This window comes from Coturnix japonica, chromosome 12, assembly GCF_054131305.1.
Source record: "Coturnix japonica strain WE chromosome 12, WE-NBRP24, whole genome shotgun sequence".
Lineage (NCBI taxonomy): Eukaryota > Metazoa > Chordata > Aves > Galliformes > Phasianidae > Coturnix > Coturnix japonica.
Window position 1 is genome coordinate 8,531,542 of NC_140674.1, and position 12,436 is coordinate 8,543,977.

Sequence of the window (12,436 nt, forward strand, 5' to 3'; positions counted from 1 at the left end):
TTTTGTACACAGACACAAATATTTTAATGTACTGGTAACTGAAATGTTATCCATGTTCTTAGTACGGCCATAATTAACTAAAAAGATATTTTTTAAATCTTGTAAAAATGACATATTTTACACATCTTCTATTTACAATTGCAATATACTTAAATGTTATAAAACATCCACTCCGACCTTTAAAATATATGCAGACTAGGACTTAGTATTAGATATATTATAATTTATAGCAAACTTAGGGTTTGCTGTGCAGCTACCTGTTCAATGGAAACTGTGTCATCAGTCTTAACAAAGACTGCTCGAAACAAAAACCGACAGCAACAACAACAAAAAAAAGACAGGGAATGTGCAAAAAGGAGAAAAAAGAAAAGAAATGAAATAAAACCAAGCTTGCAGTTTAAAAAAACCATCACTGTGAGGATTTCCAATAAATTAAAATCATAACATGTCGTCTTTTTTTTTTTTTTTTTTCCCTGGCATTGTCCGTGATCAGATTATTTTTCAGTACTATTAATCTAATAGGAAATAGAAACAAAACATCATCCCAGGTCCTTCCATGGCTGCATGCTCCCCACCCAGGCCTCCGTCACACATCAGGGTTGGATGGGGTGGCTGCTGCAGGCGCGGACGAGCTGCCTCTATTGATGATTCGTGAATACGTGCGCTCCATTCCTTGCTGTTTTGTTGAATCCTCCTTGTATGCAATCTTGTCATTAAAGAGAAAAGAAGAAGAAATATGCAACAGTGAGAGAGATCTGGATATCTTGATTTTTGTAGTGCTTATTATCTAAGCAGTCATTTCCTGGTTTTAGGTCATTATGCAGCAACCTGCTGGAGGGGAAGGATCACTGCTGAGGAGCCAGAAGTGACCAGAGGCTGCAGCAAGAAGAAGCGAGTCCCCTGAGCTGGGGGATACTCGGGGCCTGGGGTGCAGTCACAGGCTTCTCTCAGTAGTGCTTCATCGGGCTCCCTGGGCAATGTTTCTCTATAGTAACTCATGCAATCCCATCCAAGAAGTCATTACTCCTTATAGAACCAGCAAACACCTTCACTAGCATCTCCTCAGTGTGATACAGGCTGCTCCCACCTCAGCCCACTCAGTCACTCAAGGGTATGCAGGATCCTCCCAGACTTTCTCACACACATCAGCTGCAAAACTATGACCAACAGCAGCCCTGCAGCCAATCTCCTGGGGTGAGAAAAGGCTGAGGCTGTGGGCTGAGCCGCATGCCCAGGGAAGAACAGTGGCCAAATCTTGCTCCACCTTGTCCTAGCTGCAGTCTTTAGCAAGGAAGACTTTTTTTTCCTCCCTAAAAATGTTCTATCTAGCCATAGCTATTTTCCCTGCTTTAATATACACATTTCCTTGGCCAGGAAGCCACCAGCGGTGGCAAAGAAACCTCCCTTGGTGCCATCAATCCTCAGCCACCCCAGGCAGCTAGTCGCAGCACTGCTTAGCCATGCCACATATATTATGCAGACAAGCACATTTCTTGGCATCAGGAGGATCCCACTGAGCTGCTTCACTGACCAACCCAAGTTTATGGCTAGGATCCTAACAACACACCTCTCAACACACTTCAGGAATAATATACCAATACAAAAAAGAAACACCTCCCTGAGCTTAAGGGAATCATTAGACATGAAACTAAATGAACACAGCACACACAGAAATCAGCAAGTGAGAAAGTACGCGACATTCAAAGAAAAAAGATGTAAGAAAAATGAACATACCACTTTTGGCTATAGTATTGAGGGAAATGTTAGACAGGGAAGAAGAGAAGCTGTATAAGCAAGGACCATGACAGAGCTGTCAGAAAAGAAGAACAAAACAAAACAGAAAAGAGAAAAACATATGGTGATGAAAGAGTCACTATCAGTGGGTGAGCAAGCAAAACTCTCTTGATCATGACAGTGGGAAAGATGGCAATGCTTACTGTCTTTATAAAGAGCACAGTTACAATAGAGACTCAAGCAATCCAACTGCAAAATAACTACTTTGGCTACAGTTTACAGTAGGTGATTTGCTGGAGGCAATGCTCTGCTCAGGAACAGGGGTTTGTGCACTCCTCACAAAAGGAATGGAGTGTTCCCAAAAAGCCACACTGCACAGAAAACTTCTAAGAGCTCACACTTATTAATTGAGAGACTACCTTTCTGTATGGGCGTTCAAAGTCTGCTGATTTTGGTTAAAGCTTTTGGTTAAGCAAAAGTCAATTCTGTCTTCTGCTGGATCAACTCAGTGCTGCACATAGCACGGTTATGTACAGGTCACTTGCATGAGGAAAACTCCAAGCACACTGATAGAGATAATAAATACAGCTGTGAATATTTAATCGAGTTCACTGAATATTTTATGCATGCTGAAACTCATGGGCTGCTCATGACTAATTTAAGTTGACCATTCATCCATCTTCCATTTTTGTGGGGAACATGAGGCATGTGGTACCACCCCTGCATGTTAAAGCAGCCAAAGTAACTTCCACCAGAGAGCCATGAGCACTGAGCAACCAAAGACACCCTTGGTAGAACAGTGATAAATACTATTTATGATAAAGTTACTGAAATGCATGAGGTTCACAAATCCTTATGCATCCAATCAGGAAGAGAACACAATTCACACAACAGCAACCACTGAGCCTGAGCCCCGGCATGCACCAAGACCTCAAAGCAATTACACAGGTTTACACCCTGGGAAAGGCAGCTTCATTCCTCAGTAAAAACAGCAACAGGCAAAAAAACACCTTGTAAACCATTATTCTCCTCACATGTGAAGATGAAGAACATGGCACGGAATAGTGGGGTGGAATCAGGCACTTGATAAGATGTCACCATTGACACCAATGGTTAAATAAAGTAACTGCACACAAGTAGCAACTATCTGTGCTATGAGCAATGAGACATACAGAGCAGCTGGGAAGGAATAAGTGCTTCTCAGGCACAGCCTAAGGTGGCCTACCCACAACCACACAGAGTTACAATTAAGCATGCTTTAATTTGCATGCAGTGCACAGAATAGTTCAATTATTTTTTACATTAAAACAGAAAGCAATATGTATGCATGGATACAGCACAGCATGAATCTCAGCTCAGTATTTTGGAATGCACTGCATATAATGCAACCATGCATACTAATCCTTCTAAAGTTGCTTGCATTTGAAGTAGAGTTTTAAAACTATATGCATTTTGATAGTGTACTATCACTCAGTCTGCAAGCTGAATACAAACTACTAAAGATATTTTCACCAGTTATAAGTTAGTTCTTAAATGCGATTTGCTGTTTTAATTAAATATGTCACAGCTGTAGGACAAAGCTGGCTGGCACAGAACAGCAGTTCAACTGATATTCTTTCCATGCCTTCAAACCTCAGTCTGCAATCCCATTAACATTCAAGTTTTCAATATCCAACATGATGGGCAGAAGACAGATCTCTGTCAGACAAATTCACTGTGTGTAATACAGCTGAAGTGAACAAAAAAGAGTAGAACTCTGCTTTCTCAATTACCCGATCTTACTTCTTATCATTCTGCTTTACATCTTCATTTGTCATGAGAAGAAACAATCAACTGCTTTCATTTGGCCTCATCATCGAAACAGACAAACCAACCTGTTCATTCATCACTGCAGAGAGCTCGCTGAGCATATCCCGATAGTGAGACTTCATTTCTCCCTGATATTCAAATTGGTCCTCCTTAATAAGGCGTTCGTTGACATCAAGAGCATGCCCACAAGCTTCTGCAAATTGCCTACAAACAAAAGCACACAGAACAACCATACAAATACTGTAGCAATGAAAATCAAATATATATATCACTACTATACCTCTTCCTCTCCTTGCACATTATATCTTGCTAGAAATTAATTTCAGAAATCATCCTCAGATCAAGAGGAACACTGGCTATTGGCACAGGTTGAAGCTTCAGTAAATGCTTTCCTGAGAATGACTTGTAGGACATGGTAAACACAGACGTAAGCCAGCATGCTTCAATTCAGAATAACTTCATGTCATGTCTCTCCTCATATTACAAAGAAGATGGCAAACTTAAATGCTTACCTGAAGATTTCCTTCAGGAGCTTAACTTGATTATCAGGATATCTCTTTGCATTTGTTTCTTCCAGAAAAGCCCGAGCATAGGCCATTGGTCCAGCATTTACCTGGGGGAGAAACATACAGCTTAGGTGCATAAAGCAAGAGAGAAAAAAGGAGCTAAGTCAGCCCTGCACAAACTGCAGATCTCTGCCGGCCTTTGGAGGCACTCAGCTTGTTAACCATCATGAACACTGTGCATCTGAAGAAAACTTCAGCTAGGGCACCAGAAATATGTGCACGTATCACCAATATTTCTAATAAAACGACAAAACTAATCCTGAAAATCTCTCTCTTTAAAGCATTTGCATACTTGGCTGTGTGACAACTTTTATTCTCAAGTGATACATGATGGTCTTGTTAGAAAGGTCTTAACATTCATTTAGAGAAGATTTGACAGAATTAGTTACATTTGCACATAAATCCAACACTCATCAACAACAATGGAAAGCTTTCTACTGTTTTTTGAGCAGGCTCCAACTGCACTGGAAAACAAGATGCGACCAGAAGTACAAAACAGACAAAACATGTCTGAAAGGATGAAAACCTGAATAAAAATTCAGGTGAACTGGGGAAAACAAACAAACACCCAAGAAAAACAAAAACTGTGTGTCTAATTTTCACTACCTTGACACTGACGCTTCCTTGGAGTTTGAGCTGCAGTCGGATCATGTCCACTTCCTCCATTGTGCAGAGCTGATTGAGCTCCGAGACCTTTTTGGACATCTCATCAATTGCTACTTCAATGGGGTTCAGCTCTGTGCTGGTTTGGCTTATGACTTGAATACGCTTCTTCACATAGGGAAACAAGTGGCTGGCTACTCAAAAGCAAGAAATGCATTAGAGAGGCTCAGCTAGCAACAAGAAAGTATTTAAGAAAGCAAAACAAGTCAGTCAAAGGTTTAGACTGCATTAACTTTGACACTGTCTACACAAATGGTGTCTTAATCACTGAGTAAGCAATAGAATTCAGCAGATCTAAACTGAATTTTTGACAGACCTGGTGCTGGAAAACAAATTTCCTTTTGAATTCATCGTTTGCTACTGAGCTCTGTCAGAGGCACATGGCAGAAATCTCTCACCGTTCAGATTTCAAAATGTATTAATCCCTTCTTCTGAATTAAAGCACCGAATGACAAACCTGTAATGAACTCCAAACACCTCAAATATCCCATTGAACAAGTTTCACTCCACAGGCTGGATCTTATAGCTTAACTGAACTGGCTATTGCATGCCAAGAGAATTGTTATTGAAGTGCCATCCCTAAAAAAGGAGGAATCAGTCTTAGTATTCAACCTAATAATTACTATGGGAGCTGGTAGGGGAATCATTCATTGGTAAAGCCTCTTATTTCCAGTACAGCTGTTTTCATGGATCTCAAGAAACCTGGCAGTGATGCAGTATGGGGTACTGTCTGATCTGAGCTGTTTAACCTTCTCCTAATTATCCTACACACTTTGGAAAACCTCCCAGACTCCAAACAGGCCCTCCTCCAATGAGCATATGGTGCCAGGCAGCTCAGAGCTAAAAGAGCTCCATATAAGAGGGTGGCTGTTGCTCCTTGGACAGCAGAAACTGCCTGCTTCAGTATAGATCTCCAAACACCCAGAGCTGCTGAGACACTTCAAAAAACCACACACAAGCAATTCTTCCTTTCTTCTCATAAACAAAGCTGCGTCACATAACAAGATGCCCCCAGACATGGGCAACTCTCTTCTGACTTGCCAGAACAAAACATTTAGGTGACTATGCCTATACTGAAAGCACCTTTCTTCACTTTGCCCTTTGGGGAAGCACATGCACCGAAGTTGGTGGAGAACAGGACTTTGTCACTCAGGAGCCTTTGCTGTGAACATCAGCCTCCCTGCCCACTGCTGCTCAGGAGAGCAATGCTTCTATCTCAGGCAGTTCCTCACGCTCCCAGACAAAACTCAGACAGGTCAGGTTTCAGTAGTAGTTTCACAAAGATTTTAGTCATGATAAGGAACTGAATGTCTTCTGTTTAACATGACTCAGTAAGAACAGACATGCAGTCCTCCCTACATTCCTGCCTTAAAACAGTGATTGCAACCACCAACCTGAAAGGTCACCTCTCACTTTAAAAACACTATGCAATGTGTCTTTCTTCCACATGGACAAAAGTTCTTATCCAAGACTTACTCTTCACAGCGGAGCAAGCACCCTATCTTGCTTTTAATTTCTTCTGTTTATTATTGAATGAACACTTCTGAGTGCTAAGCTGCCTTCAGCACAACCCCTCCCAAACCCCATCATTATAAGATGCTGATAGAGGAAAATAAAACAGCTGACAGCTCCACAAATGAAAATATCTTCACCTACAAGGGTCAGCAGGATTCTAAGAACAAACATACTTTGCAAATGGGCACATGGAAGAGATAATTTATCACTCAGCATAACGTGCTGTGCCCGCTGTCTGCAGAAAGGCTGGCACACAAAGCACTGTGAGCCTCAGCTGCCAAAGGCAGGCTGGGGGGGGCAAGCAGCAGCAGACGTACTGGTCAGGACGGTGCGTCTCTTGCACTGCTCTTCCACACCGCCGTGCTTCTTTCCTGAGAGCGTGAAAGGTGTTTCAAACACAAACCGGTTGACGTTGTGATGCATTTCAAAGTCAGTCTTTCGATCTTCTGCCTCCTTCTCTTCAAAGAAAGGTGTGACATATGTGACCTGAATATAGGCATACTTTGGATCCAGGTCTTTGGGGTTGACCTGTGTAACAGTGGCAAACACAACAAAATTTTGTTAAGTGTGACAAACCATCAAGGCATCCGTTATATTTCTTTAATTTACCATTTTAATATCAATAAAACACAAGACTTCCAAGCCTTGTATTCAGACCACAAAGTAATACAAACATTTTTAACTAAACACCCATAAAAACAGTGGGATTTTTGATCAAAGATAATCCAGAAGTGAATGAGAACTGCTTCTCCTTTACAACAAACATCTGCATGCTCTCTGCATGCACATGCTGGCATATGCTCTCTTCCCACTGGCAGTGAAGTACTGCCCTAGCACTGGCATTTCCATACTACATCCACCATACTACGAGGTTAGGAGCTTCTTTGGTTACAAAACTGGGTCACACTCTGTTCACATTTGTTCAAAACACTGCTCACAAAACACGAACTCGCTTTTCTCCCTTGTACAGGAATCAAGTCTTTCATACCTTGTTGGAATCCTGGATGATCTTCACGTTATCTATTCCAAACTTGTCTGCATACAGTTTCAGCAGCCTCTGAGAGATCTCAGACAAGCCAGTTAATTTGGGCTCCTTATAGATATATTCTTTTCCTTCCTCTTCTTCAAAAAAACCCTGTTTGAAAAGAAACAGGATACAGTGAACACACCAGGCAAGGCAAAGCCTAACAGAGGTGCTTGCACCAGGCACCCAGGATGTGTCTGTATATCCACCAGAGCTTCCAGCACCTAAGTTTAAGGATCGACTCCCTTCATCCTCACAGACACTGCCTCATGTCTGCATTTGTACTGGCTTAAGATCTCCTAAGTTAACCAGTAAATAACTCATACACATGTTTTCCCATTAGAGATCTGGTTGTTTCAACAGTGATGGCACTTTCTCTAGAATTCTGATTTGTGTACATAAAAAAAAAAGTCTAAAGAAATAAAAGAAAAATAATAAGAATTTACATGGACTGTGCTCCTTTGCAAAAATAAAAAGCTCAATCTTGTAAGGACCATTTACCTACTGCAACACTGTACTTGGCAGAGTTTTAATGGAAGGCCCTACTGAAGGATGGAACAAGAACTTCAGAAGAAGAACTGGCCTCAGAAGATTAATGTGGCATTGCATCACATACAGGTGAGACACAGCTGCTACACCATGAGCACGTATATCAAACACCGGGGAGCAGCAATCCCAGCTAAGCAGAAAGCAGCAGCTGACCCTTCAACAAGGATTGGATTCATCCCAGCACCCTGAGCAGCACCAGCCCTCCCTCTAACATTTCACATGCTGCTGATGAAATTTGGCAGTGTTAAATGCTGCAGCTGTACCCTTTTCACCATAAAGGCAAAGTGACCCAGTGGAAAATACCTGAAGCTGCAGGGATAAGGGAGAAAAGAAAGACAGCATTAACAATGCCAGACCCAAGGCCCTTTAAACTTAACATGATGTAGCTTGGGCAGGTAATTCTACAACATGCCCTGGCAAACTGCAATCTGTTAAAAAACAGGGGAGCACAACTGAATGAAGTCAGGAGAAATCTCCAAAATCTCTGTGGCAGGCACTGATGTTAAGAAACAACAACAAAAACCAAACAACCCAGCCTTTCCATGCTAAGCATATTCCAAACCTCAGTCACTAGAATAACAGACCATTTTTACAAAAATATACAGGCTTGTGATAAATCAGCTGTGAATTCTCAGCTTTGTTTTAGCAGGGATTAACAAATATCTGTGGCTTCGCCTCCAGTCAGGACAAGGGACAAGAAACCACCTGTTCTCATCTGACAAGTGCCAAGAGGTCTGTGGGCATTACTGAAACAAATGACTAATAGCAGCACCAGCAGCTTATCTGATAGTATCTTAATTAGCCTCACCATGACCTTCTAACACTGTGCCATTTTTAACAATATTAATCAATTAATCACTGCAGGCGCTGGGAAGAGCTACATAGGTAATTAGAGACCAAATCTAGAGCTCCAAAAGCTGAAACCCTATCAACATTTACCGAGCTGTCACTTTCTATTGATGCTGATGAGAAAGGATGTGCAGGATCACAGCCTGGTTTCTGATCTCATTTCCACTGAAGAAACACCACTTTATGGGGAAACAGCTGAAAGCCTCATTACTTTCACACAGCCACACTCAATCACACTGCTAGGATTGTTTCTGTCAGAAAACATCCACTTTCTGTTACCGTTCAATGCTTTTAACAAACAGCAACAAAGCAAGCACCAAACCTAAAACAAAAAAAAGCCCCTTTTCCAAATTCATCACATAACAAGCTAGAACATTGCTTATCCTCCTATCTTAGATGCTGGTTCTGGATATATTTGCATGCTTCAGGACAGCATTTATATACAAGAACCAAATCTCTGTGCTGATGCTGCACGGCACACTAGGATGCCATCTCTGCTTATGGTGCTGCTCAGGAAAAAAAAACAATGAGATCAGGAATAATAAGCAACATAAACTTCCGCAAAATAAAAGAAACTGCTAACAAATTCTGTCTCATTTCTAACACAGGGGATAGCACTGAGAGTACAAATTGCCTGCAGTATTTCAGTGGACAGAAGTTAATTGCGAGCTATAAATAATCACATCTGCCACATGCTGTATGTCTGCTTAAGACTATAGAAAGCAAGATTAAATACTTTTTAGGACCAAAATATCCTCCAATTTAAGGATTTTAAAATGTTAAGCAGCCAGGGTCACACTATCAAAGCTTATCCCCGGACTATTTGCATGCTGACTGTTTTTGCCCTTCAAGAACACTGCAGCTTTACATGTGAAAATTACTAACGTAGAGCAGCTGAATGTAAGTGAAGGGAGAATAACCTCATGGTGACAGATTTCCTCTGCACTCCGCCATGCTGTGAGTGGGGCTGTGACTGCAGATGTTGGTATGAGAGTGCTGGAAGGGCCCCTTTTTACTCCTTGTATACCTGCAGGTGCGGCCCTTAAAGCTCACAGTACATTTCCTCCTTGCTCTTAGGTGGAAAAGCAGGCCTGCTCCCACAGCAGGCACAATGAGATGAGGCCTTCTGCTTTAAGATGATCTTTGCACAGGCCAAGTGCATGCTGGTGGGAAATGAGATTGCTGTTTATGTGGGCTAAAGTGGGTCAGTGCTTCAACCACTTACTATAGCAAGCACATCCCCACTACAAAGAGAGAGGGAAGCACCTCAACAACTCATTTTCTTAGCACCAGAGACAACCTAGCACTCATTCAGATGTTCTTACACGGAACAGCACTTCCATAGCCAACAAAGGCTGAGATTTGATATTTAGAGGACCATTCCCTACCTGTATCAAGTGTGCAGTGCCAGCATCACCTCCTGTGCTAAGTGGGCTTGTGCACAGCTCAGTAAGAAGCTGTTACCGCTGTTTTATTAGCAAATTTGGAAAAAAACATCCTTTGATCTTCACATATAAACCTGCAGATATCTTACTGCTACAAAAGTCTGCCCTCCAACTAAGTACCAGATCATTTGGGAGAACAAAAACCTCAGCTTTACTCTTAGCTCACTGAATCATGTCTTGAATGGTTTTTGCTTATAAGCACAACACAAGTTTTCAGCTATTCAACATAATTAGCAGCTCCCATGTATATACATATATATATACACACACACACATATAAATAAATTTAAGAAAAATCTTGACCTCTCAAAACATTCCTCTGTGAATAAAACCATAAGCCCTGGCTCATAGCTAGTGTGGCCACTTGGTGGTGCAATGAGATGCTCTCACCAAAGCCCTTAACAGAACTTGCAGCCTAAAACAGCAGCTGTCCTGAGATATGGCACTCTGAGCTGGTGAATAAAACTCTCTGGTGAAGATACAACAGGCACAGAGACCTGCAAGCATTTCTGGCAATAGAAGAAACAAAAGGCTCCACACCTTTCCACCTGTACAGCCAGCATGGAAGCAAATGGCACAAGGGACAAAGGGGCTGACAAACACAGAAAGGAAACCTTCTGCAGGGAAAAAATGTGCAGCATGTAGGAGAGCACGATTCTCTCCCTATTCTCTATGCAGTCAATCCCTTATCCGTAATTCCTACATCTCATGTGGTGCTTTGTGCCTTGGTATACCTTCCTCAATCAGTTTTGCAACACTGAGTGCTATTATCCTTGGTAAATGAGGCACCAGTAATGTTGATGGGAATAATCTACCTTCGATTATTTGCACTGTGCCATACGCTTTAGTCACTATGTCTCTGCAAGGAGCAGTACAGAGCAGTCCCAATTTCTGCCACATAAAATCTCATCTGCAAAAGGAAATAAAGAAGCTGTGCTTGTTTGCATTTAGAGCTCAGTATCCATGTGCACCAGGGAATAAACTGAGCAACACACAGCTATCAAAAAGTCATATGCTTTCAAGCACTAAAGCTGTTTAAATGAAGTTGCCCTCGTGGTACCAGCAGCCAAAAGCCATTGCACTGTAACAGAGATTTTAACCCAGTTGAGCAGAACTGCTGCAGCTAAATTACCCACTTAAACACAGTTTTGCTCCATGAGCTTGGCTACTTGGTGGGAGGACAGCAAGGGGGCAGCCCCAGCAAGAAGCTGCAAAGAAGAGAGTCTTATTTTCACCTCCATTGCCCCCATTTTGAGGAAGGGCATAAGTGAAAACTCTGCTCTTCCTCAGGTACAGCAGCTTGCTTTCTTGCATTTGGCAAGTTCAGCTTCGCTGATCTGTAGGGAGAGCCAGGACTCACTGCTGCCCTCTGAATCCCAAATTTGCACAGTCCTAAGAAGAGATCAAGAGATCATGGGGTTTGTGGCTGCCCCTCCACCCAAGATGATCAATTACTCCTGCCACCAAACACAGATGGACAACAGCCTTCCACTCTGGAGCTGCTGCACAGGCCAGGAAGGCAGCCTTGCATTCAAACAGCGTTAGTGTGACACTGAGTTTTTCAGCACAGAAATAAGGGGTCCAATCCTGCACCCAGTGAAGCAGAGAGGGAAACTGTCACTGAGATAAGGTGACAGCATTGAGCCCCATGGTGCACACACAACACGGTGACAGATACAGCTTTGTAGTTTGGGTAACTGAACAAACAAAAATTAGTTTGCAGGATGCAACAACAAATGGAACGATGTTATTTTTTTTCTGCCACAAACCAAAGAAATTGAGAGCATGGGAAAGTTAATGTTAAGTTCTGGGAAGGATGGAAGATGTGTGAGGAGAATTAAACAAAACATGCAAAAGAACTAGACTTACCACAGCCTTGAATAAGATCAAAAGGAGAAAAGAGCAAATTTCTGTATTAAAATCTAATTAGCAAACAGAATGATTCACATCAGTCTGTTGTCTACACACCTCAAAGTATTGCTTATACGCTTGTCAAAAATAGGTCTTAAGTGAGCATGCTGGATTTCTACACTGGCTTGCAGTGAAAGAAAGCACAAAATAATGCTTCGAGGATGCTGAAGCACAACAAAGGGAATAAAACTACTCTATAGTAAATTGCACAGAATCAGTTGGCCTGAAAGCAGAAGACAGCTAGGGAGAAACAGAACATAACACCTACTGCGTACCGCTCTGCTTTAAGCTCTATGAGAAGAGAAGGCCACATAAAAAGATGTTTTACTCAGTTTCATTTCAGTTTTATTCTGAAAAATCTGCCTCAGATT

General features: G+C 41.9%; 1 protein-coding gene across 18 annotated transcripts in view; it reads right to left on the bottom strand.

Moving 5' to 3' along the window:
• DOCK10 (dedicator of cytokinesis 10) overlaps positions 1–12,436 on the bottom strand; it is a 131,662-nt gene continuing 119,226 nt past the window's right edge. For 11 of the 18 annotated variants that reach the window (XM_085512867.1, XM_085512868.1, XM_085512872.1 and 8 more), the window contains 7 exons: positions 7,276–7,422; positions 6,605–6,815; positions 4,716–4,906; positions 4,056–4,156; positions 3,609–3,747; positions 1,735–1,810; positions 1–706 (listed from right to left, as the gene is read on the bottom strand). In XM_085512867.1, the coding sequence (XP_085368993.1) occupies positions 639–706; positions 1,735–1,810; positions 3,609–3,747; positions 4,056–4,156; positions 4,716–4,906; positions 6,605–6,815; positions 7,276–7,422 (933 nt within the window). In that variant the 3' untranslated portion in view covers positions 1–638. The remainder of the gene's footprint in view (positions 707–1,734; positions 1,811–3,608; positions 3,748–4,055; positions 4,157–4,715; positions 4,907–6,604; positions 6,816–7,275; positions 7,423–12,436) is intronic. The other 7 variants (XM_015871423.3, XM_085512869.1, XM_085512874.1 and 4 more) reach the window with 1 other exon arrangement.